We start from the raw sequence: 27,997 nt of genomic DNA, 5'->3' as shown, positions 1-27,997 counted from the left end.
TAGATGGTCATAGATGGTCTGGGTTTACTTAGTCCTGCCTCAGTGCAGGAGGCTGAACTAGATAATCTCTCAAGGTCCCTTCCGGCCAGACATTTCTGTGGTTCTGTACCATACTGTGTCACAGCATATGCTGTGCTATCGTGCTGTATGGCATGTTTTAGTTGTAGCAACATGTGTGTTTAATTTAATAACCCATCAAAAAGCAATAAAGGAGACTCTGATAAACTATCTTCAAGACAGTCTCAGAATTTATGTGCAAAATTCAAAGCTGTGTTTTGCTGATTTCAGAGCCAATCATTTACAACACCATGAAATATCTGAGTCAAACTAAGGTATATTTTCAGCAAGATACAAGTGGATCTGGCCTAGATCTCTCTTAATAATGAGAATGGAGCATACTTGAAAAATCACCGGATATTTGTTTCTGTCAATTTAGTTAACAAAGAAATCTGATGATAGCTGTGTAGTGGCGTATTTAGCTTGAATGTGCACAGATCTAGGAGGAGAATAAACTTCTTGTACTCTGATCCCTGGAAAGGAAGTATAAAAATAGTCACTGATTTGAATTTCCTCCTCTGCAATTTTTCTGCTAATATCACCCAAGTCAATTTTTAATCCCGGTAGCACTCTGTATTATCGGTCTTCTTGCTGCTTTTTCTTTACATGAGACATGTAGGTGCCAAAAAGCATACATGCACATCATCCCAAATCCTACTTGCCTTTTACATCTGAAAGGGGCTGAATGCAACCAGAAGAGACCATTGTTCTTTTTCATTAAATACAGTAAGTTCTGAGTACCAATGAAGAGATGATAGAAAGTAATTGCTGTTAATATAAAATACTATATAAGAGTCCGTGGGATGGGTACATGATTCTGTGGAGCAGGAATTTGAAATCAAGTTTCAAAAGTTCAGTGATTCAGTGCTATCTTCAGGTTCGCAGTTCTTCTCTCTGAAAATAAAAACCATTTTTGCATCTTTTAAAATATTCATCTTACTGCTTCATGAAATGATTCTAAAGTCACATGATTTCTTTAATCCACATGGCACAGTAAATGACTGCTGAAATTACCTCTAATTCTAGATCGTAGTAAGAACTCTTCAGAAAAATATGCCCTGCACTGAAAGAAGGTACAGACTAACTCCCATTCTATTTACTGAGAATCTGAACAAACAACATTCTGCTCACCAAATGTCATTGATACTTTTGAATGCTTTAATTCAGTGGTTCTCAACCTTGCTGGGGACTGAAGGTGGGGGACAGAACAACTGGGGCTAAATGTGGGAGCTCTGGTGCTGTATGAGGAGGCTGAAGGGCACATTAGTAGGGCTGATGGAAGTACTGTGTATGGGTGCAGGTGGTTGGTATTAGGTGCTAGGCAGGGTTTTGGTTTTATTGCTAGGGTGGGGACACTTCTCACTAATTCAAGTTTAATTGGCAATGTGTAATATTCCTCAGGGTGTAACTCATTCAGGTTAATAATAGATCAGCTACATTCTGACAAGGCCTGATGTGGTTTCATTTCCTCCCCATTGGGATATGTCATTAATAGGGGTGAGGGTGCGGGGTGGAAAACCTAGTCTTAATGTTGAGAAAATACCTTATTAAACAACACAACTGACTCTCCTCAGGTAGTATAGGGTTATTTCATTATGACTACAGCCGACAGAGGTTTAGCAAAGCATGTGTATGCCTCTAGAAATCTGAGACCGAGTCTGACTGAGTCTAAATGAAGTTTTGCATTAGAAAATGGAATGTACATGCAAATGCCACATCCCTAGACAGTGCATGGCTTCTGGCCTTGCCATGTTTAGCCCTTTAAAGGTATCGTCTTTGTGACAACTTGGGGAATCTATGTGCAACTTAATAATTCTGGTTGATTTTATGAAATTGCTGGATCATTGAATCCCTCTGTGTATGCAGAATCCACCATCTGCCATCAGGGCTGTAGCACTTCTCTCCCAGACCAGGGACAATGTAGGTTGTTAAACCTTGATGATGCCCCATTCAAATGGGAACCCTTAGGAGAATGGATTGGATGAAGCTGTGAAAAACAGCAAAGGGGGACATTGGGAGCACAGGAGAGACAAGCTATCCACTCTCAAGTGTTCAGGTGTGTGGTACCCAGTACAGCCCACAGCCATCCAAAGCTGCAATTGTGGGGAAACTCCTGTGCTATAGCATGGTCAGTGCAGATGGAATCTTCAGGGAATTTAGCTGCTAAAATCTGAGGTCTCTATTCAGCATGTGTGAACTATGATTTTTCTAAAGCTAAACTATGATTTGGCCAAATTTGGGCAGAATTTTACAGGGATAGTAAAAGACACATCCCTGACACAGAGGCCACTCCTCTGCAAATTTCAAGTTCCTTCTCTAAAGCATGGGCGTGATCAAGCAGTTCAAAGAAAAGGTCACCAGAATTTTTTAACTTGAGCAAAACAATGATTTTTTCCCCCTAGCCTTGTTCTCCGAAATGGTTGAACTGTTTTGGCTCAAATGTTCCAAAAAATTCAGCCTGAGGCAGACACCCAGCATGGATAATTTCAACTCAAGCAATTAGAGATTGGCAAAGTTATAAATTACTGAAAAACAGGGTCTTATAATGGAGAGTGTTGGGCAACCTTAATCGTAGGCAGTGCTACCACCCCCACCAATAATATATCAAGCTATTACCGAGGCACAATTATATCAGATTTAAACAAAGTCCAGAAACTGGTAATCCACTTTGTAAGAAATTATAAAAGTGAAATATATACTTTATTGCTAAAGCTTATTTTTCTTTTTGAGAAATAAAACATCTTCACATCATCAGCTACCACTAGCAATTGCCTGGTAGTCATCCCTAAGTGGTCATCCCTGCCGTTCTCTTTGTGTCTCCCAGATACAACTAAAATGTTGACTGACCCAGTAAGATAGCTGCACTGCCTGTACAGGCGTTGTTGGAGTCCTCTCATTCTGAGCAATAGACCTACTTGAAGGAAGAGCAAAATCTGATTATCAGACAAAAGATGGGAGGGGAAAAACAAACCTCCATTTGTTCATGTATCCAGCCAAGAAATGAGGTGGTACGGCTGTAGACTCCTGGTTTATTTACTTCTGCACAGCCCATCCCAAAGCTGGTAGTTCCTACCAGCTTCCAGGTGTTCATATCTTTACAAGCTAAGGGTCCCCCGCTATCTCCCTGAAGGACCAAAGAAATAAAACAAATGGTCAGCATCTCCAAAAAAGAAACAATTAGAGGAGCTATTTATTTTGGAGTATAGCAAGTAAGACTGGTTAAAAGAGTTTCTTAATTCCTCTCCCTTCTGAATCTTACGAAAAACATACACTACTGGGACTTTGATTTTCACAGACAAGTGGCTTTTCTATAGGGTAGACAAGTACACATGAAATTACCTCTCTCTTTACTGTGAAAAAGTGTTATCTGTCATTTCTCATTCATATGTGCAAAGATGTAGTAGGTGTTAGAGCTGGTAGGGAATCTTCCATGGGAATGATTTTCTCACAAAAAATGCAGTTTCCATGAAATCAAAATTTTCCTATGGAAATTTTTTAGTTTGTTGAAAGTTTTCATTAGGAAAATCAAAATGGCATATTTTGTTTTCAGTTGGTTCAACTTGAATCAAAATATTTTGAGTTGTTGAACAAACCCAATGTTGAACAATCTTCATTTAGAGTCAGTTCAACATTAAACTGCATTTCCCTATTGTGATGCGTTGCCTCATGGGAATTGTCATTCAGGCCCCCAGTCTCTCTTATGGGCTGAGTGTCCTGACTGGATTATATCTCCTATGATGCAACGATGTTCTCACTGAGCGGCATGGTGCATAATGGGAGTCGCATGACTACAGGAGCCATAACAGAAATGTAGTCAGGCCAGGGAGCTTGGCCCATAGAGAAGAATCTGGCAACTTGAACTACAATTCCCATAAGAAAATGCACCATAATAGGGAAATGTAGTTTAATGTTGAACTGACTTGAAACAAAGTATTTTGGGTCAGTTCAACAAACCAAACTATTTCTATTTGGGAACACTGAAATGTTTTGTTTTGATGTAAAATGTTGAAAGTGCCAAATCAAAAATTTTCAGAACTTCTTTGTTCTTTGAAAAATTTTGATGTTTCAACTTATTGTCCCAATTCAAGACAAAAACAAATATTGAAAGATCAGAATTTCTCATGGGATGGCAATTCTGATTTTTGCTCAGCTCTACTAAGCATTCACACTACATTCGACAGTCAAATCAAAGACTCCCAGAGCAGATGTCAGCAGTGTTCAGTGCTCCTACGATTGTGGGGCACTGTCGCCCCATGATTTTCTCACTGTTTAATGGTTTGAGAAGTAGAAGCCCTGAAGGTCTTTATCGGGTTGGAACAAAGATTACTTGAGGATTCTTTGGGATAGATCGATAAAGTGTCTATTTAGAGTTGCATAGGGATTGGGTATCTGCTTTTCCTAACTGTTCATGGGAAATCCACAAATATCAATTTACATGTCGGTATGCTGAGGCCCAAGAGGACCTATCGTGAATGATTCACTTCTGGAAATGCCATCCATGAAGTTGCATTGCTGCACCTGCCAACCAGGGCTGCCTGACCCAGTGATTCTGAAGTACTGCTTTCCGGGTAGAATTTCCTGTTTATTATGGTCATGTCTAGGAACTAACCAAGATTGAAGCCCCATTCTGCCATTAACTGTATGAACACAGAATAATAGATGTGAATAGTCAAATTCCTGATCTACAGTGCTACTAGTATGTCCATGGTTCGACAATGATGACAGCACTTGAGGGCATTCTAACTATCCCATATCTATTAAGCCCATCTCTTTTTCTATTTAACTCAACACTGTCAACAGTTCCAGAGGGAGCTCTTTACGTCAGGGGATGCTACTTCCAAACATGAATATTCAGTGCAAACAGCAGGGCTAGTAAACTGGTACATTTTATCCCTCTCCCTTGCCTTTCATTTGTGAGCTTCTTAGGGCAGGGCAGTATTACTAGTATTACTCTATATTTAGACAGCACACAGTAGTACATTGTGGGTGCTCATCATCATCACTAGGGCAAATCCCAAAGGGATGTACCCTCCTTGCAGATCAAGGGCCATCCGGATCAAACTCTAGCTAGGTCCTTAAGATAGCCTGGCTGGATGTTCAGTTTATGTCCATCACTGGTGATCTTACTGCGCCAACAAAGCTTTCGGTATCCCTATGATCACTGGCCACATAGTGGCCCTCTTTGGTAAAGACACTTTGTAATTTATTGTTTTTGTGGGTGCTACCATAATACAAATACTTAATGACTTTTGATCACTAACCTGGGCTGGATTTGAGCCAGTGATTTATAGATATTGTGAAAGACTCCATAGTTCATTACCAATCCTCTGAGTTCTCTAGTTTTAGTTTTTTCCAAATCTAGTTTTCTTCCAGATTTACACATTTCCATTTCTCAAATGCTCTTGTTGCTGTATGTTAACCAAGGAGTTTCTGCACCTTGCAGCTCTTATGAACTGTTTTAAGTGAGAACTCTTCACCTTGCCAATGGTTGTGAGCAGGGCACAGAGTGGATGGCACCATGCTTAAGTACATAAGAGAAGATTGAAAATATCTTAAGTACATTTTTCTTTGGAACTGTAAATTTACCTTGCCCTGTAGCCGGTAAAGTACACAGATTAAAAGAAGGAAGGGAGCCATACTTTATGAATGCAAACAGTCACAGTATCTCTTATACACACATAGTAAATATCTGCAAATATTTCCTGAGAAAAAGTAAGGGAGTTGTCTCCTGATAATGTATTACTCTTATTTTTACAACCAATGTTAACCAATACAATTGTAGTTAAGAAACTTCCATACCTGGCAGGTGTCCACACCTCCCTTTAAAAAACCTGCACAAAGCATTGAAGAAGTTATGATTCCCCCATAGACGTCCCTGTGATTGCAAACCTTATTAGAAATCAAAGGAACACCAGCAAAATTCATGGTCTCTGAAGTATCACCTGTTTAAAAACATAGATAATTCTCTTTTTTTAAAGTCCTACAGTTTTTCAGTGCTATTATTTTCTTGAAACCAATGTCTTATAGTAAAGAACAAAAGTTTAAGGATATGAAGAATTAGCAAGACAAGGATAAAAGAATATGGTTTAACCTTAACATGATAATACACAAACAGGAAATCTAGACGTCCTGTCACTTGCCTACGTTACCCAATAACGAGCTACAGCATATAGCCATGAAAGTTGTGCATTATGTGGCTCTACAAACTTGACAACTGATGATGATATAAAGAACTTCAGAGCTAGTCAAACTATTCATTACACACAATACTTGTTAATTCAGCCCCCTGTTTAGTTAGCAAATTATTTGCAAATAAGTCTAATTTTCTTTGAGTGTATACATAATTGGTAACTATTGACCAAATTGTTTGGATAAATCGTTTCCACAATAGGTGTTGTTCACAAGCCTTTTGCTTTGACTGTTTGCTGTTCACGTTGTGTGGTTGGTTGCCTCTCTCCCTTCCTCTGATTTTCCTAGGGCACCTCTCACCTTGGCTTTACCTAGGTCCCATAGTGTTTCTGCTCTCTGACTGAATGATTGAAACATTTTAAATAATGTGTGAGTATTCAAAAACATTCACTTTCATGGAGTGATTCATCCAGTGGTTGATGAATATGATGACGCCCATGATTCATTGTAAATTCACATTTTCTTTGTTATCCAGCCAGCTCTAAAGTACATCAATGTAGACAATGTACATTTGGTTCTTGGATCATGCTGTACTTCCTCTACTTGAGGTTAGAAACAATGAAACCAATCAAATCAGGTAAATTAATAATACTCTGGGTAGTATTTGCTAGAGATAAAATTCAGCCCTGTGCATAACCCTACTTTGAGGCTTTAAGTGTGCATATGCCTTTTTTGGACCCTCTGCATATGGGTGAATTTTACCCTAGATTATTGCTATATTTAGGAATAGCTTTGATTTCCAGATTTTTCTGAAGATTTAATGCTGTACACTGCAACTGCCAAACACTGTACTTACTCCAGATGACTTTTTTTAGAGCATATAATTTATAATGGACATTAAAATACCCACCTCCTTCTTCTGTAGCTCCCCATCCTGATATCCAGCACATTTTCCCTTCTGGAAAATGTTCACCAAAATTAGGCAGACAAATCGGTTCTATCAGGCCTATTTAAAAAGAAACAATTGCTCTTAAAACACGCAGAGGAAGACCTACATGGGGGCAGAGTGGTACTTGTGTTCAGATGTGTATTATTCCGTATATCTGATACTGACCTCCTTGGTAAAATGCTTTGAGATCTACTGATGAAAAGCGTTATATAAGAGCTAAGTACTATTATTATTACATATAAAGTAATTGGGTCAGATCCTCAGCGGGGGATATGTCTTGAAATGTTTAAAACAAGTGTAACTTCAGAAAAGCTGTAGCTGCACTAAATGGGCATTTGATAGGAACAGCTCTAAAGTTGCTATAATGCCAGATCTGGAAAGGTTTTTTTTTAATTATTATTCAGCCTTTACTTTAATGAGAGTTTTATGCATGAGTAAAGGCTTCAAGATTTGTCTCAAAGTAAACATGTAATGAAAATCAATCCATCTAAAAAATAGAATAGTCTCCTCCCACGTGCAAAATCCAAAACAGCATCTAAAAACAGTATTATACCATTTCATTTGCTAAAGTACATATTTAGTAACTTATGTAGAAGTTATGGGAGCACACCACTGCCCTCTACTGCCTAGACTGCCAGGGCTCTGCAAGGGCTTTTATCTTTCTTCAGTCAGCTGAATATATAGGGTTAGGATTTGGGGCACTGAATGTTGTGCAATTTATTTGATGCACTTTACCAGTGACTGTGGTATCACTGTATGTCTGCAGCTGCAGATCACAACATGTTTAAATGAACTGGCAGTAAGAAAGGGAAGTTCCATTGCACAAATACCAGTAGCACTCAGGGGCTCACAAACAGTTCAGTTCTCCAGCATGAAATTATCTCTGTGCAAAGCATCTGGCCACAAGTATGTAGCCTTCCAAGTTCCCTTTAGATACATTCCAGCTGTTCTGATCATATTGTGAATAAATTTCAGAGATAGTCATGTACTGCAGAATGCTTATAAACTTGATAGTATCCTAATTTTTTTAAAAAAAATATGGTAGTTGAGATTTTGAAAAAAAACTGAAGCTTAATTTTTATTTAACCACAGAGTAGATATGGTTTCTAAAGACGAGCCAACTGGGGAACTAGAAATCATGGCAATGAGAAGTGAGAACATTTGTAGAACTACTAGAAGAAAGGTGTCCTCTTTGGGGAGATATTTGTAAGTTATTTGAAAACAGCACAATGCTCTTTTTACCAATGGTTCTGTATTTTGGGTCACCAGCCATGTCAGTTGAAGTTGGCATCCTGATCTGAAAGTAAGAGTGATGTTTGTTTTGTTTTTAATTTAAATGCATCACTTTATTTTAATTGTCTTGACTTTTCTTTGAAATATTAATACTCTTGAAAAGTGCCAGATTCAAAGTCTTGGGCACTGCACACCTCCATATATTCACAGACATTAGTACACCAGGGGCACAGGCAGCATAAACTTCATACTTTAGTCTCAACTGTGAGCTGGAAGGGTGAGAGGCGAGCTCATTTCTACCAGGGATGGAAAACTAGTTTGGAAGAATAAGAATAAATGGTTCAGATAAGTAGCTTCCTCCCTCTGTGTGATTTCCAACAGCCCACATAGCTTTGATATTCATGTGTTAAAATGGTGACCACTGTAAGAAGTATATAAATGGACTGGCTATGTTTTTAAAGACTAGTTTGTGTCTTTTAATGATATTAATTTCTATGTGAATTAGATCTATTAAGTCAGTGGTTCTCAAACTTTTGTACTGGTGACCCCTTTTACATAGCAAGCCTTTGAGTGCCACCCCCTCCCCTTATAAATTAAAAACACTTTTTTATATATTTAACACCATTATAAATGCTGGAGGCAAAGTGGAGTTTGGGGTGCAGGCTGACAGCTCGTGACCCCCCATATAATAACTTCACGACCCCCAGTTTGAGAACCCTGTATTAAGTAGAGGATATCTCCTAGTATTAGGTATTTTGGGACTAGTCCATCTATACTGTGAGCCTAATCCAACACCCATTGAAATCAGTGGGACTTTCTCCATTAATTTTAATGGGCATTGAGTCATGGCTTATGAGATGATAAAGTGTGAGCAGACAGTTCTGCCTTGCAACTGCTTTGAAGTAGAAAGGAGTTTGCCCTTCAAAGTTCAGATCCAGTTTGGATCCAAATCAAAACTTCTCCAGAAGTTTGACTCGGGGTTCCTAAATAAGGCCCATTATAGACATACGCCTGAGCTGCAGTGTTTGGATGTGGATTGGATCTGAACTTCCTCAAAACTCATTGGGGATTCCCCATTGAAGACAACAGGAGTTTTGCACTGACTTTGGAGGAGCCAGGATTTCTCCCTAGTGTTCTGATTCAAGCCCATCTGTGCTTCAGAGGCTTTTCTGGTCTGTATCACTAGAAATTACTCCTAGCTTTTAATTTAATAAAAAAAAAAAAAAAGAGAGAGAAAAAACAAAGGGGAAAAAAATTACCGTTGAGAGCAAGTGGTGCTGCCAGCTTCATCAGTGCAATGTCATTCCCCATTGTCTTGGGTTTATAATTTCTATGGTATATAATTTTTTCCACTGAATATGGATTAACTGAAGTGTCTTGTTGAGTCACAAAGCCCACCTGCACGCTCCATGAGCTAGGCAAGTACAAACTGAAACAAAGAGGCAGGAGGGAGAAAACTTTAATAAATGTCAAGTTTTAAAATTGTCTACTGTGCCTGCATACAAAATTGAATAGCTATAGGACTTGGAATATTTATAATCTATGCTACTTTTCTAGCTGTCTGTTAATATCAGCCATGTTTTAAACTTCACTTCATAAATAAACATATGTACAGTCGTAGGCGCTGACTCCATGCTCCAGCTCTGGAGCACCCACGGAAAAAATATAGTGGGTGCTCAGCACCCACTTGCACCCTCCAATTAGCTCTTCCCCCCTCCCAGCACTTCCCGCCAGCCACGTTCAGCTGTTCAGCAGCGTGCAGGAGGCCCTGAAGGGAGGGGAAGGAGCGAGGGCAGGGCACACTCAGGGGAGGGGGCAGAATGGGGTGGGGCGGAGCGGGGGTGGGAAGAGGCAGGCGGGGCAGGGGTAGGAAGGGGCGGCGGTTTGGGGGAAGGGGTAGAGTAGGGGCAGGGCCTGGGGCGGGGGGTCGAGCACCCCCTGGCAACTTAGAAAGATGGCGCCTCTGCATACAGTGACTAGCTGAGTACACATACACATATGTGTATATATATATATATATACAAGTGCTCGAAAGGCTGCACTGGCTCCCTATCAGTTTGATGCAGTTTAAGATCTTGATTCTCTCTATAGACTTATGCGGTTTTGCATCCTGCCTACTTGAAAAACCACCTCTTTCCCTGTGTGACACCAGAGTGGTTGAGACCAGCTGGGGTGCTCAAAGTAAGTCACTAGATTTATTTAAGAGGGTAGTAGCAGGGCATTTTCAGTGGACGGACCTTCATTCTGGAACTCAGTTCTGTCACTGGTTCACCACCATTCATGTCTGCTGGCCTTCAAGGCATGCGGTAATTCCAATCTAATCTTCCAGGATTTAGCCTGTGATGCTAATTATGGGTTAGCTAAATTGCTGGATGGGGGCGCAGGAGACATGTGTTCAGTTCCTGGCTCTACTATGGATTCTCTGTGAAATATTGAACAAATCACAAATCCTTAACCTGTGAGTTCCTAGGAGTAAGGATGGGAGCCTTCCGATGCTGGCATGCAAACAAGATCTCTCACTGGGAGACTATTCTCATTACACATAAAGAAGGGGAACAGGTTTAATGTTACTCTAAGAAGAAAAATCTAAGCAAGTCTTTACCCATTTACAGTTTGCACACTAGACTGTAAGCAGTCCTACAACTAACTGATTTTGTACAAGCTAAAATGGTCTCATAAAATAATTTGGAGATTGTGAATATAAGAATGGTCAGGTACAAATTCTTCCTAAATTATTAATTCATGTGCCATACGGTTTCTCAAAAATTTTTCAAACTTGAGTGCCTAAAGTTAGGCACCTAAATGAATACTTAGGCTTGGTTTTTCAAACATACTAAAGATGACCTCACTGTTCAGAAGAACATGACTTCATGCATGTTCAGAATCTCAGAAAATCAGGCCATTTATTTTAGGATTGATTAGATACTTAATTTCAGGTGTCCAAGGTTAGCCATTTTGGCCTACGGCCTGATTTGTTCAGAGGTACTATGCACCCACAGTTCTCATTTATATCCAAAGGAGTTTGAGCGTTCAGAACCTCTGAAAATCAGGCCCAATCTCCCAGATGTGACCTCAGATTTTGATATCACAACTGTTGGACCATTATTAGTGCTTGCATTTTTTCAACAGGTGCCTTCTTTATACAGTAACATGTGAGATACTTTCACTGGAGCAAGTGAAATAAGGATAACACTTCACTCCTGTGCAGAACTGTTCTTCAATGTCATTTGTCCTTCTGTTTCCATTATCCTTCCCCTGCGTGAAAGCAACTATCCCTCAAGTTGTCACAGCCTGGTATATGAAAGTTAAACAAGGTAAGTAGATAAGATACTTACTCCTAAACACAGTGGGCTGCTGTGACAATCCACCATGGGGTGATGATGGATCCTCCACACAGATGGAATCCTTGAAATTGAAGGCTGACCTGCCATGGCCATTGCCAGGGCGATGATGCATTTCCACCGACTATACGGGAGGAGTACCTGGACCTAGTACCACACTCTGCATGGATGGGAAGAAAGAATGGTTGGGAGAGTATTATAAACATGGTAAGCACAATCCTATCTGTGTCAAATGCAACTTTATTCCTTACTTTCTGAATTCCAGCTATTCTCAGTCCCTTCCATGTCAGACAGTCTTCGCAGTTGATGTTCCCCATCCTCCAACTGGAGGCGGACCATGTCTTGGCTCTGAGCCTGGGATTAGGACCACACCTCAGGAAGAACTCCCCAGAATTCTGTGCCTCCAAGCAGTACACACAGCAGACTCCAGGGCTCCCTTTAGAGCAGAGCTTTCACAGGATTTTTAAAAGATTTTAACTAAATGTCTCCCAGTAGTTTTTTTCTCCATCATTGGCTTCAAGGTTGTTCTCCTTAAAACTGCTAAACTCAAAAAACCCCAAAACAAACAAACTACCCCCCCCCCCGTTCTTTTGGTTTTCTCTCCCCTCAGAATGGCAGACATCCAGCAGACCACAGGAGGTCAGCTCCCAGCTGGGCTGTGGGTGAGATCCAGGCTAAGGCAGTAGAACAGGCCACCGTGAAACCAGTTTCAAGCTCTCCTAAGGGTGAGGTCCCCACCAAGATAGTAGAGCAGGCCACATCAAAGCTCCCTTCACTGAAACCAGACCAAAGTCTGCGTTGTAGAGCATTGTGGGTAAAGTTCAAAGTCCCCACTGCCTCTCCCTCAGGTACTGGACCCCTATTCCCACAGCTTGCAGATGAAGCAGGAAAGTTTCATTGGAGCCTCCTGAATTTCAAGGGAAGGCAAGGCTCCCCCATCACAATCAGGAAGAAAGAAACGCCTGCTCATAGACAGGTCTATGCCCAGGTGATTGAGAAGGCCACAGGACATCCCCCTTCCCACAAGTGGTTGTTAACATAACATATTAACTCTTTCCTTTCTGTATTGTACTGCTTTGTCTTTAGACAATAATTTTGGCTAAGCTTGATTAGCTGGTCTCTTAAACATTCTTAATAATGAACCACAAGTATAGTCTAGCAATTTGCTATACATTTAGCAATAATAGAACCAGTTCTGTGGAGAGACAGATATTTTGGTAAGGTCACAAGATTCTTTATGCTACAAAGAGAAACCGTGACATACCCACAAAGTGATAAACATTCCAGCTGGAAATACTGAAGTCCATCATTACAGCATTATCTTCCCAAAACTTCAGAATATGAAAATAAACATCCTAGAGAACTACCGAAGATACGATCAGAGAGTATCACCCAGAGATACTTTAGCTCAGTAGTTCTCAAACTTTTGTACTGGTGACCCCTTTCACATACCAAGCCTTTGAGTGCGACCCCCATTATAAATGAAAAACACTTTTTAAAATATATTTAACACCATTATAAATGCTGAAGGCAAAGCGGCGTTTGGGGTGGAGGCTGACAGCTCGTGACTCCCCATGTAATAACCTCATGACCCCCTGAGGGGTCCCGACCTCCAGTTTGAGAACCCCTGCTTTAGCTTCTGCTACAACAAATAATATTTTCAATACAGAGTACTCCCTTTTTGGATTCATAATGTCTACATGGTATTCACAAATGCCATGTCATCCCTTCCTTCAAGTGAAAGAGATACATGCCTATCTTTGTCCAATAACCTTCTCATCATTGCTAAAAGCCTTCAGAAACTTGACTTTGAGCAAACAAGTGGAAGAGCCAGTTACAGCACTCACAAAATTTCAGCATCTATGGGATTTCAGGCATAGCGGTCGGTGGGTTTTCAGTATAGGGTGGTGTTAACGTGACCGTCACTTATTTGTACTGTGGTGTCTAGGAAGTGGACCTTCATCCATTCTTTGTACATGCCCATACCATCACAGATTCCTCTCTTGCAACTTCTCTCTGATATTGCAAACCTTGGTCTCAGTACTAATTACATCATTTTGTTCATGGTCCAGCAATGTCCCCCTCTCACTGCCCTCAAATATCTCATTTCAATGGTGTCAAGTCTTCTCAAGTGCCGCTCTTTGGTCACCCATGTCTCTGATCGGTACAGACGAACTGCTCTTCCCCAGGTTTTGTATAGTTGTCCCTTAAGTAGTCTGAGCATCCATTTATTACAAATCACTTCACTTATCCTGCATTAGACTTCCCACACATGCAGCAGCCTTGCTTACAGTTCTCTGTCAATCTCTCCATTTGCTGTTAAACAGCCCCCAAGATACTTAAATGCTGAAATCTGATTTAGGCCTTGGTTCTTGATGTTGATATTCATCTGTCTTGGTTCCTGCGGCGGACTTGGCACCGCACTGCCCCTTTGTGGCGGGGGCGGGGATGGGGTGTCAGAACCTCGCCACTCCCAAGTTTGCCTGCTCGCCTCTCTGTGGGCAGCCCAATGCGTCCTAATGTTCTCTCTCCACGCAATCACCCCTTGGGCGGGGTAGTGTGCCCTGATGGCCAGAGTCCATATAAATTGCTCCCAGCATTGGAGCAGTGCGGCCCAATGGCCAGAGTCCATATAACTCTTCTCCAACGCATCATCAGTGATCTCCAACCCATCCTGGACAACGATCCCTCGCTTTCACAGGCCTTGGGAGACAGGCCAGTCCTCGCCCACAGACAACCCGCCAACCTTAAACATATTCTCACCAGCAACCACACACCGCACCATAGTAACTCTGACTCAGGAACAAAATCCATGCAACAAACCTCGATGCCAACTCTGCCCACATATCTACACCAGCAACACCATCACAGGACCTAACCAGATCAGCCACAACATCACCGGTTCATTCACCTGCACATCCACCAATGTAATATATGCCATCATGTGCCAGCATGCCCCTCTGCTATGTACATCGGCCAAACTGGACAGTCCCTACGTAAAAGGATAAATGGACACAAGTCAGATATTAGGAATGGCAATATACAAAAACCTGTAGGAGAACACTTCAATCTCCCTGGACACACAATAGCAGATTTAAAAGTAGCCATCCTGCAGCAAAAAAACTTCAGGACCAGACTTCAAAGAGAAACTGCTGAGCTTCAGTTCATTTGCAAATTTGACACCATCCGCTCAGGATTAAACAAAGACTGTGAATGGCTAGCCAACTACAAAAGCAGTTTCTCCTCCCTTGGTGTTCACACCTCAACTGCTAGAAGAGGGCCTTATCCTCCCTGATTGAACTAACCTTGTTATCTCTAAACTGATTCTTGCCTGCATATTTATACCTGCCTCTGGAAATTTCCACTACATTCATCTGACGAAGTGGGTATTCACCCACGAAAGCTTATGCTCCAATATGTCTGTTAGTCTATAAGGTGCCACAGGACTCTTTGTCGCTTTTTACAGATCCAGACTAACACGGCTACCCCTCTGATACTTGAAACCAATGGAATGCAATCTAGACCATCTGGCCTTTTGGCATATCACAGGCCAGGTGTGAAACCTAATGATGAACCTATTTGCATCCAAGACCCGCTAGAAAACCAAAAGAAGTACTACATGAGGAAGAGACATTCAAAAACAGCGGCTATGGTCCCCTTATCTCAGAAGTAGGCTAAAAGGCCTCCTTTATGTCTTCCCACTCCCTTCCCCTGCCACCGAGAGTAAAGATGGTAAAGGAGATTGTGAAGGTATAAGCCACTGTGAAAATAATCACCTCCTCATTAACTCTCAGGTCCTGGTTCTCAGACCTGATTTAAATGTAACTGGAACGTCTTCTCAAACTGCCAACACATGCACAAACAAAACACAGTGCAACCAGGACCTAACCTAAACTAAAATCCAGTCCTGCCTAATTCATCAGCTGAGAGGAAGGAGCTACAGTCATTCTAAGAAGGTAACCAACACCCTTCTACCGTCTTGGCAGAAATTCTGTCTGATGTCTATGTATCACTTGGGATTTAGATGTTGGTGTTACAAGGGACACATATCAGAGCAAAGTAAGCTGAAGCAAAGGACATTCTAGTATTTTTACAAGATGGCCTGACCATGAGGCTCAAGAACAATTGTTTTTGGAAAGACAAGTTAGTGACTGTGGGCATATTGCACTGTAAGAAACCCATGAGAATCTCTTATTACCATCACATAAACTGATTCTTGAAGACTAACTACTCTTATCAGTTCTCTAGCAATCGGCAGATTCATGTCATGATCTTAATCTGTGTACTACATGTCCTAATTAAAACCATATTTCAGCTTCACAGTCGGTAGGTCTCTTCCTCTTCTCACTGAAAATATCTTTTGGCTATTTGCCACCTCTTTGACAAAGGGGATTTTGGAGCTTGGCGTGCACAATGAAACACTCTGTCAAATATGGTAATTAAGGAGGCCTCGATCCACAAGATTATCACCCCAAGGTCAATGCAATCTTCTTCATATAATAGGAAGCGGTATTGTTGCCCTTCTGGTTGAATCCAAACATCTTAAGGAGGTAGAGAAGTTAGATATGAGCAGAGCCAAGTAGGGAATAAGGATATATAGCACAGGCATTCAAAGCCTCAGGTACAACTCTTCTCATTACTATGCACTCTGAAAAGAATAGTGATTTTGTGGAGTGGAGAGATCACATTCATCTTATGCAGAGGTCTGTAAGAGTACTGCAGAATCTTCCATCCACATTTTCTACAACACTATCAGGGCAAATTCCTTCTCCCAGATGATGCAGTGTTTGATAGAATGTTATGGAAAGGGGTGCCCCAATAACCTTTAAATTTCTTTTCAGTTCCTCCTGGGTAAGTTGAATCCTGCCTCCCTTCCAAGAGATGATTTATTGCTTTCTGCATCCCACTGTGAAGTCTGACATGGAGGGGTCTGGAAAAGGGAAAATTCTGTCTTACCTGTGAATTTTCATTTGAGGGTGCTCCATGTCAGACAGCCTGACCCTCCTTCAGAGGATTGCATTATGTCCAAGTTTTTTTCTGGCTATTACTCACTTTATAAGTAGTTTGGAAAGGGAAGGAGGGTGCTCCTCTAGGAAATCCCTAAATTTCATTTTAAGACTGCTGCAGATGGTTTGAATTGAATAGCACTTTTAAACTTGTATAGTATTTTTCAGCTTTGGAAGCTGTTAGAGTGAACACTTCCTGAGGGGCGGTTGCACACCCATGCTTAGAGCGAAGTCTGGTCTGCTTCTATTTCCCATGGAAATGGAGAAGGCCCCACTCTAAAGACTCTCTGATATGAAAGGTCCTAGAATGAAAATTCACAGGTAAGACAAACATTTCCCTTTTCTCCTCCCCAGTGACAATTAGCTGGAGTTATAATATCCATCCACTGACTGAACACATTCAGTATCCTTAAATATTTGCTTCCTTGCTTGTACGTAAATCCTCCCCATATATGCTCCTGTACCCCATCACTTGCCTCCTCACCCCACATCTTCATCTCTGACCTTCTATAATTCCTTCCTTGAAACTTTATTTACAGAAGGCAGTTCTTCTTGGACATCACAAAAACACTACTCACTGTTTACAACGTGGCAATATACTCCTGGATTTTCTTAGATTCATTCCCCACACATTAGCCAACTGAAATGAATCTAATTGAAGATAGTTTTTGATCTGTTACTTTTAACTTTCACAAACACTTACCCAAACATTTTAGGATGATTACATTGCCTGAAGTACACTCTTCTCTAAGATGAAAAGACAGTAATATTAGTTCCTAAGCATGCTCTTTGGTTTCTCAAATTTCTGGGATATATATCTGGTTTCATATTTAGGGTCTAATTAAAAGAAAAAACACTGAATGTTGTATGTGAGCACATATATATATATATATATACATGCAGAAATACCCTGTGTGTGTAGGTATGTGCATTTGTATGAGTATATAGATCTCAGAATATATCTACAGATGAACGAAGGGCCTGATCCAAAGTCCATGGAAGTCAATTGGAGTCTTTAGTTTGATTTTAATGGGCTTTGGCTCAAGCCCCTAATACACATGAACTCTCATTCTTTGGGGAACAAGTAATGAAGCTGCCACTGAACCTGGGTCTCTGCTATCTGACAGTATGAAACACTTATGAAGGCCTGCATGCCTGAGAAAAGGTGTAACTTATTGAGAAAATAAGCCAACAAACTTAATCTATTAACAATTCTTATTCTGTTACTTAGGGTATGTCTACACCCAGCCGCTAGTTCGGCGGCTGGGAATCGAAGTTCTGGGTTCGACTTATCGCGTCTTGTCTGGACGCGATAAGTCGAACCAGGAAGTGATCGCCGTCGACTGCGGTACTCCAGCTAGACGAGAGGAGTACCGCGGCGTCGACGGGGGAGCCTGCCTGCCGCGTGTGGACCGAGGTAAGTTCGAACTAAGGTACGTCGACTTCAGCTACGTTATTCACGTAGCTGAAGTTGCGTACCTTAGTTCGAATTGGGGGGGTAAGTGTAGACCAAGCCTTAGACCATTTCTATCAACATATATACTCTGATTTGCTTAGTAAGTTTCCTCTATTTAACTAAACAATCTGAAACATACCTTAAGTATGATGCATTGTGTAAGGCTGTCACTTGTTCAGCTGATGACCAATGACTGACAGAAACAAAATATCTTTTAAACTCCTCTTCGATTGCAGCCACAGGCAGGTAACCAGAACTTATGTAACTGCAAAAAAATAAAAAAAATAAACTCAGCTTGCTGATACAGAATTTCCAATAATACTTTTAAATGATTCAGTGGGGGTATTACTAAAAGATTCAAAGTAGTAAATATGATAAATAAAGTCTGATACTAACAGCATATAAAGCAATACAGTCATCTCTCACAAAGGAGGCTATTTGCCTTATCATGCCTGCATGGAACTGCCATTAATACATATGGAAGTTACACACACACTGAGAACCGAACAGACTCCCTAAATTGGCAGAGAAAATAGGTTTTACTTCTAATTTTGTACTGAACTTTTTATCTTTAATTGGTCAGTACATTTTCTGTAACACTAACATACATTTCTTCTTCTCCCTCTAGAATAAGACATAGTTTTTATAGTAGAGGAGGTAAAAAAATTGTAACGAGTTTTTTTTTATTCAACAAATTTTGCTTTTCTTTCAGTTTACAAATTTTCCCAGAGAAGAGTGTGAATTTTTTTTCAGATTTTTTCAAATAATTCTTGGTCTGTAGATCACTTGTGACTAGCTCATTCTGAATAGTTGTTACTGAAATTCAAGCTGTTTTGGTTATACTTAATTGGACACTAAGTCACTTGATATTTATGTACCGATCAGATATGTGTACATTTTAGAATCAGTTTTCTGGTGCAAATACTCACTTATTTTCAAATTTTACCTTTAATAAATATTCTCCAATAGTCACTTAAATTTTTCCATCAAGTAAACACATTTGCTAGGATATTCATGGGAACACAATCAAGGTGAGTTACTTTAAATTTTGAATCAATATTCCATGAAACTCTTTTGCTGTATTTTCCCTAGTTCTAGGCTGAAGTTTGTTGCATGTGATCTGGCTGAATAGAGGTGGACAGTATCTGCTGCATTACAGCTTATAGGAAATATCAGTTCAGTGAAAAAACATTTTGTGGTGAAATTTGAATCTGGGGGTGAACATTCCAGCAGCATGGCACAGCAGGCTCTTATTTCCTTAGGGCCACATCCTGCTGTCTGCTGTGCAGGTGTGCTGGGGAGCAGCACAGAAGCATTAGCAGCTAATAGGAACTTGTTACTGTGCCGGTTGGTACATCACAGCCCCAAAGGGGCATTGTCTGACAAATAAGGGCATGAGCAGATCCCTAACTGGTTAGCTTGCATGCTACCTTCTATCATATCTGCCAGCCAGGGACCCTGCTCATGAGAACGTAAGAATGGCCATAGTGGGTCACACCAGTGGTCCATTTAGCCCAGTATCCTGTCTTCTGAAAGTGGCCAATGCCAGGTGCTTCCGAGGGAATTAACAGAACAGGGCAATTATCGAGTCATCCATCCTCTGTCATCCAGTCCCAGCTTCTGGGAACACCAATTTGCTCCCCAAGGTGCAACACAGTTGCATATCCTGGGCCATCCTGTCCTATGTCAACAGGAAGTATAGCTCTGACCACTCCACTATCCCCTTCCTAGCCCCAGCAGTGTGGCTCCTATCAATGAGAGGAAGATTTTCCTATTCAAGCAGTCTCTTTGGTGCTGGTCCGTCCACTCCGTAGTATATTTTGAAAATAAAACTTCCCGACTTCACCTCTTTTATGTTGAATAGTGAAGTAGTATTTTATCCTAATACCTGTGATCATTTGTTTTAGTCATCTTTACATTAATACTAACACTGTGTAAAAATCAGAGTAGATTCCTTATACAAGATAACTTAAAGCATTCTGGTCACATTATAGAGAATGCCATTAAAATGTCAGTACTGAATTGTCTCCTGCAAGAATGAAGCTGGTCTGTGCAGTAGATAGAGCTTTCTCAGGCGGTGTCCAAGCCTGGCAAGTAGCACTTCCCACCATAGAAGTTTATTTAAAATGTCATTTAGAGACTCCGACATTTTTATTCAATACCTTGAGAAACCTAAGCGTTTACATGTAGCATTTCCATTCTCATCGTTCCAGTCATCTGAGCAGACAGTCCTCCAGGAACCAAAAGTAAACACCTGAAGCACTGCCTTCTTTCCACTCAGCCTGACTGAGGGATTCAGAAAAACACAAAAAGCACCAATAAGAAGTTAATAAAAACCACTGAGAAATCTATCAAGTGCAAAACAATGTAAGCAAATCACCATGGCTTCTGTATCTCTTGGTTCATTCTGTCTGTATTACTTGTCTCTTCTGAACACTTGTTTCTTTGAGATAATTCACCTGTATCTTTTTCCAAATAGAAAATTGATTTTCCTTTACCTTCTTCACTACTTGACAATATACCCAGCGACACCCAGCAAATGCAGCTTCACCAGTGCAGCCTGACGTACCTGGCAAGTCCCCACATAAATGGACATGGATTCAGAACGTTTTCGCCAGAATTCTAGCAGTAATAGAGAGATTAATGGCCTGACTTTCAGAGTTTCTTGGCAAGTGAATGCCATTTGAAATCAATGGGAGCTGCATGTGCTCAGAACCTCCAAAAATCAAGCCCAAGCTGAGTAGCTTTGAAAAATGTAATTAAAAGTAATTGTTGCTGTATTAGCAGCATGACATAGTTGTAGGAACATAGGATTGGACATGTCTGATCATCACTTCAAGCCTGATCTCCCAAGGATCCCTTTGTGGAGATCTCTTTGCATTATCACCTCTGATGGAAGGGATCTTGGGGACTGTGAAGGGAAAATGGAGATACAACTTTGGGAGCTGCAGTGCTCTCTCTACTGGCCACCTGCCATGAGCCAGCACAACTTCCGCTGGAGCAGCGCTTCTAAAGGCTGGGTTCTATGGGCAGAGTGGGCCCAGAGGGAGATAATACAGCTCGGAGTTTATTTTTTTCCTGACCAGATTTTCAGGGAGAAGTCCCACATACTGTGTACAATTCTGGTCTCCCATGTTTAAGAAAGATTAATTCAAACTGGAACAGGTGCAGAGAAGAACTACTAGGATGATCCAAGGAATGGAAACTCTACCTTATGAGAGCAGAGTCAAAGAGCTTGGCTTGTTTAGCCTAAGCTAAAGAAGGCTGAGGGGAGATATGATTGCTCTCTATAAATACATCAGAGGGATAAATACCAGGGAGGGAGAGGAGTTATTTAAGTTAAGACCCAATGTTGACACAAGAACAAATGATATAAACTGGCCATCAACAAGTTTAGGCTTGAAATAAGGTGAAGGTTTATAACCATCAAAAGAGTGAAGTTCTGGAGCAGCCTTCAAAGGGGAATCAGTGGGGTGGGGGGGAACCTAACTGGCTTCAAGACTGAGCTTGATAAGTTTATGGAGGGGATGGTATGAGAGGACTGCCTACAAAGGCATGTAACTGATCTGTGACTGCTCGTAGCAAATATCTCCAATGGCTGGTGATGGGATACTAGATGGGGAGGGCTCTGAGTTACTACAGAGAATTCTTTTCCAGGTGTCTGGCTAGTGGGTATTGCCCACATGCTCAGAGTCTAACTGATCGCCATATATGGGGTCAGGCAGGAATTTTTCCTCAGTTCAGATTGGCAGAGACCCTGGGGTTTTTTTGCTTCCTCTGCAGCATGGGGCATAAGTCCGTTGTAGGTTTAAATTAGTGTAAATGGTGAATTCTCTGTAACTTGAAGTCTTTAAATCATGATTTGAGGACTTCAGTAACTCAGCCAGAGGTTGGAGTCTATTACAGCAGTGAGTGTGTGAGGTTCCATGACCTGCAATGTGCAGGAGGTCAGACTAGATGATCACGATAGTCCTTTCTAGCCTTGAAGTCTATGAGCCTAATAGATCAGGGGATGATCTGTAGAACACAACACCTCCCCTGCTTCATCCATTCTTATCCCCACATTTTGCTATAACATGGCACACGCTCTGCTGCCAAGAAAAGTTAGTAGTGACTCATAATAGAATAAAAAATACCGCAGCTGTATTCATCCTCTCCTCCTTTACAGTTAAAGACACCATCACACCTTGCTGATTGCTGGATACATTTGAAGGACGATCTGCATCGAAACTTCCCAATGCAGTTGTACTGGACTGCCAGGAATTAAAGAGAACATACTAACATGATCACATCAGGATAGTAATTTGTGTGCTTGAAGTATTTTTTTTTCTTACTTTGATTATATAGTCCCACTTTTGTGTTGTTTATGAAAAGACAACCCTTGTATTCTGGGAATGTTGAAATACAATCTGGAGGTTGCTACACAATGCTGTTAAATTTATGCATTAGTAATGGCAACTACACCTCTACCCCGATATAACATGACCCGATATAACACGTATTTATATATAACGCGGTAAAGCAGCGCTCCGGGGGAGCGGGGCTGTGCACTCCGGTGGATCAAAGCAAGTTCGATATAACGCGGTTTCACCTATAACGCAGTAAGATTTTTTGGCTCCCGAGGACAGCGTTATATCGGGGTAGAGGTGTATAGTGAAACAGCATTGTTGTCAATTATGGCTCCTTTCCAACTTCTCTAATCCCCAGTTTATGTTTCATTCTAGGGAGAGATTCTGGGTCTGGTATATATGACTGGCTCCACATCAGCAAAGAAGGAAAGGAGAACCTCCTCAGAACTGCAGTGCAGAGTTGTTTCCTCCCATGTGTATCTCAGCCTTGTAAGTCTATGAATTTTCTGGATGTGAAGGCGTCGCTATAGCACTAACAAATTCTGCGTCTGCACTTGTGCAGGTGTGACCTTCCAGTTGCAACTAAGCTCATTCTTTTTCCTGGTCTCATCTTTTTGGGTTGGGGGAAAGGATGTTAGAGCACTCAAACACAGTGATGTCAGTCTTTTGTTAGTATATAAGAGACATACAGGACAAAAAATGACATTGTCTGAAGCCACATCCAGTCTCTATTCCTCAACCACACAGGCTGCTTAAATGTTTGGTTTTTGAATGGGGATCATTGTGTCGAATCACTGACGTCTGTGTTTTCAGTCAGTTATGTCTTCAATTACAGTATTTGCCTTGAAGGTTTCTTACTGTTTCAGGTTTCCCAGTGTTGTGAATGTAGGTTATGCCAATGGTCTCTCTTGTGTGCCAGATCAATTTTGTTCATACAGGTAAATAAAATTTCAAGTCATCACACCAAAAGGATTTTTTACTTCAGTAAACTATTTTGGTGGCAGTTTAATTCCATTCTCAGTAAGAGACTCATGAAAAATTAAGTGCTTGAATGGTTAATTGAGAACCTAATAAATAACTAATTGTACTCACCACCCAGGCCAATGGCAACTGCTAAGATTACTACAAGTAATAAAACAAGGATAAATGGAAGAAACCTTAGTGAGACTAAAACATGGCACTTCGATGATGGCTGGATAGCTCCTAGAAACCAAAAAGAAAAGTGAGAAACAGCAGCTTCTATGAAATAAACACACTTGGATTTTTAGTGAAAACATTTTTTAAATTTAAAGTAGACTCAAGTAGTAACAGCTCCGTTCATTTCATGGCATGGCCTGATCCTTTGAGGTGCCAGCTAACTTGTGTAAAGAGTTGAGAGCACTCGGAACCTTGCAAGGGGTGGGCTGCACATTAGGACTGGACCCATAGCCCATTGAAAGCAAAGGAAAGACTCCCTTTGCCTTTGATGGGTTAGAATCAGGCTCTGAGTGGTTAGGCCGGGGTAGGCAACCTATGGCACGCGTGCCGAAGGCGGCACGCGAGCTGATTTTCAGTGGCACTCACACTATCCAGGTTCTGGCCACTGGTCCAAGGCGCTCTGTATTTTAATTTAATTTTAAATGAAGCTTCTTAAACACTTTAAAAACCTTATTTACTTTACATACAATAGTTTAGTTATATAATATAGACTTACAGAAAGAGACCTTCTAAAAACGTTAAAATGTATTACCGGCACGCGAAACCTTAAGTTAGAGTGAATAAATGAAGACTCTGCACACCACTTCTGAAAGGTTGCCAACCCCTGGGTTAGGCTAAGCCCCAGTGAACTCAAAACTTGACTTCTAAACCTTCTGATTTTCATGATCAGGAAGATAAAAAGTATATGTCTCTCTCTAAAGAGTGAAATGACTCTGAGAAAAGAAAATTCAGAATTGTGTGTAGGATAAAGTGTAGGATCTACTCAGAATTTTAGAATAGATTATAAAACTCTCAGATGGAGGGGAAAAAATTCTCTTCAAAGAATTAATGGCTCTGAATGTCACTTTTATGAAAACTTCTGCCAAAAATGTCTTCTGAATCTCTCCTGTATCAGCTTAGTACTTCTGAGGCTCACTGTTACCATCATCTCTGGCTGAATGCTACATTGTGTGCTGTATTCAGGACAACTGAAATCCAGTGAAGAGGAAGGAGGTGGTATGGCTCCACTTGTGACAGTGAGGAAGTAAGCCTAGCTGCAGCACACTGCATTCCCTACAGTTTGAAGAATAAAGATTCAGAGCAAAAGACTGGAAGTGAATAAGAGATGCTAAAGATTGAAACAGAGGCAGGACAGAATCAAGGGAAGGACAAAACTGGCCAGTGTTTTGGAAGAGTTGATAGACAGGCCCACATATAAAGGAGATGGTAGAAGAAAGCAAAAGTTCAGGGCAAGAATAAAGCTCTAATTTTTTGGCTTTTGAAACCAGGCTAATTGGAGCAATAGAGTTAGAAATGTAGATGTAGAAAACTGCACCCAAAATTAGAAGCGATTTTTTGCAAATTTGAGCCTTATTGACTTGGTCAAAGTCACACAGTAAATCAATGGTAGAGGCAGGAATAGAGGCCCAGCCTATTCCTGTGAAATGGATTAAAGAACAGGAATCCATACCAGTGGATCAACAAGAGAGGCAACAGTTTCCACTGAACATAATGGATGGCTTTGTGTAAAAAATATATATATATAATTATTCTGGTTTGACATACAAAGGCCAAAGCAAATGTAAATAATAGAAAGGTGCCATTTACAAATACAGGAGGTCTTCAGTTTTGATTCATGCAGCTGTGCCCACCCTACCCCTAAACTTACCTTTGAATTTTGGATTTGCAGAAACTTGAAGCTCAGACAAAACTGCTGAGTTTCATCCAGTTTCATGTAAAATCACAAACAAATCCAATTTCACTCAAACCTGTTCAGTAGAAATTGAGCGAATCTCTTAGACAAACAAAATGTGAAATCAGGTACATTTTATCTGGCTTCTGGTGTCATAATGAAGATTTTGCAGAGCTGTCATAAACAGTCTATGCATAAATTAATATTGCTTTACCTATGACCTTAGGTCTGATTCTGCTCCCATTGAAGTTAATGTGTGTTTTGTCACTGGTTTCAATGGGAACAAGATCAGGCCTGTAGAATGTAACCAAAATGCATACTATGCTATCCGTGACCTACTCTACTGCATTGCCTTTTTCTAATGATATGAATTTCCAGACTTGGAAGGTTTCATATAAAACATTCAGAATTGTGTCATATCTGAAGTAAGAAACAAATAATCTACAACCTGGATGAAACTTTATGAATAATGCAGCCTTGCAAAAGTGTCATGGAAACATATCCGCCCAGGCAAAAAATGTCCTCTCCCACTCTCACCCTGAGGAAGCTAGTGAAAAAAATAAGTGCTACTTTCTCACCAATAAAAAAAATGTACCCTGTTTGTGTAAGTGTCATTTTGCAAGGCTAAATTACTACATAAACCAGGGGTAGTCAATAGGCAGACCACAGGCCAAATCTGAACAGCCAGATGCCATTGAAAGGACCCTGAAATCTTTTTATTTACTTATTATCATTGTTATTATTTTTTTCTCTGGAGTCTGGACCTTCACCAATACATTTGGATGATGACAAAAAATCATTGATTACCCCTGACTGTACACATTACAAATGTATGTAGAATCCCTACCAAGTCCATTTGCACTGGGATCTACTTTTGCTTGTTGTATGCTGAAAAATCTTTTGTAGAAAAAATGAACTTCAGCTACTGGCAATTTGTCTTCAGTAACAGAGGTGATTTCAGGATTTTCAGTATTGGGATTAGTCTCCAGTACCTGGACCAACAAATAACAGAAGTCACTTTTAAAACCAACTGCTCTTTCTCCTCATACCATGCCCCAGTGCCTTTCTACTGGTGATGATTTTTTTTGTTGAGGGGCCCTGCTTTGCGCACACTTTTGGAATGAACCGCTGATACAAAGCAAATCCAGGGACAGCTTTCAGGCCTGCTCTCTGTTTGCCTAAATATGGCCTCATCCTGTAAAATGCTGAGCACCTCCTGTTTGTTACTGAGGAGCTCCTGCAATTCCCATTGACTTCAGTGAGAGTCGGGGCACTCAGCAACTTGCACAAATGGACCTCTAATTAGCAAGCATTGACCAGCAATTTACTGAAACTAAAATGTTGCTTGAGTCTGCCTATAACCACAGTTATTTAGAGTAATTCATTCACCACATCAAGAAATTCTGACAAGTTCCTTCTTGAAATGTCAAAGCATTTTCCACAGGGTGCTTTTTAATTGCTACTGTAAGTACTGTAAAGGAAAGTACAAGTTACGAACTGTGCAAAGCCTGCTCTGATCTGTCGGACTTCCCATTTAGCTTATGCTGAAGAACCTTTGAATGTTGTATGCAGATCACAAACTGAAATTAAAATGTAATTCTGGGTAAATAAACCTTATGTTTTAAAATTAACATGAAGGTATAGGATACAGATAGGATACAGCAAACTTCGGTATCTGGTCCAGTAGGCTCTGTATAATCAATGACATAGTGGGTCTGATTCTGCACTCACACTGGTGTAAATCGGGAGTAAATGCATTAAAGTCAGAGGAGCTTGTGTGCTGTAAATCCAGAATATCAGGCCCAGGAAATTTTTGCCTTAGACAAAGTATAATTCAGCTTTGTCACCAACTTTTAGGGAACATAGAATATCTTTTCACCATCTAGCAAGCATTACCTATCAAAATACAACTTTTCTCTTATTTTATCAGATATACTAGACATTCCTGGTAACTAAAAATGTCAAGAGGCATTATATAAACTGCTGTTTTTAGGGCAGAAATAAGGAAAGAGCATCCTTCTGCAAATGATTTCTGAACCTAAAGAATACCTTCATTGCTAAATGTGATGCTGCTCTGGAAATAAAACAGCATTAAGATGCATGACATACAGCTACAAAATGTTAGAATCATTATTTACTCTGGCCTAGGGTGTTACTCACCTCTTCTTGAGACGTCATGGTTAAAAACAAAAATATGTTGTCTTTTCATTATAGTAATAAGCCAGAGGGAAATCTAGTTGTTATTAAACCAGTCCACTCAGGAAATATTTTCATCAAACCACCCAGAATTGCCGGCTCAACTACTGTAGCAAATGACATTATTACTGTAGTCTGTGTAATTCAACCTGGTCGTAGATATCAGGTAGCCTAGGATGACAAAGCTATGGATACCAGGAAGGCAAAAACTCAGCAACCCTTTTAATCAGTGTAATCAGGTAAGGTAATATTGTGGTATTTGTAAACCTTTTCATGAACCTGTCTGAGAGGAAACTCTCCAAAGATTAAGTCACAGGTATGCTTGCTTGTTCCATTTATACTAAATAAAGTGGCTGGAGAAAAGCATGTGCCAGAATTCTGGGCTCTGGTGAATGAGCCCCTCAAACCTAGT

At 40.6% G+C, this 27,997-nt stretch overlaps 1 protein-coding gene across 1 annotated transcript; it reads right to left on the bottom strand.

The window, feature by feature from the left end:
- Nucleotides 1-407: 407 nt before the first annotated feature.
- On the bottom strand, nt 408-27,567 carry LOC112111325 (transmembrane protease serine 3). The gene is given in 13 exon segments (XM_024206706.1): nt 408-530; nt 3,029-3,181; nt 5,857-5,999; nt 7,097-7,192; nt 9,628-9,797; nt 11,704-11,869; nt 17,419-17,462; nt 18,311-18,436; nt 20,334-20,457; nt 22,308-22,424; nt 23,613-23,723; nt 26,237-26,381; nt 27,550-27,567. Coding segments are annotated over 13 exon segments (1,536 nt in total).
- Nucleotides 27,568-27,997: the final 430 nt, after the last annotated feature.

Source organism: Terrapene carolina, unplaced genomic scaffold (genome assembly GCF_002925995.2).
Source record: "Terrapene carolina triunguis isolate 2854851 unplaced genomic scaffold, T_m_triunguis-2.0 Scaffold31, whole genome shotgun sequence".
NCBI lineage: Eukaryota > Metazoa > Chordata > Testudines > Emydidae > Terrapene > Terrapene triunguis.
The sequence above is the reverse complement of the archived record's forward strand: the minus strand, read 5'-3'. Positions and strand labels throughout refer to the sequence as shown.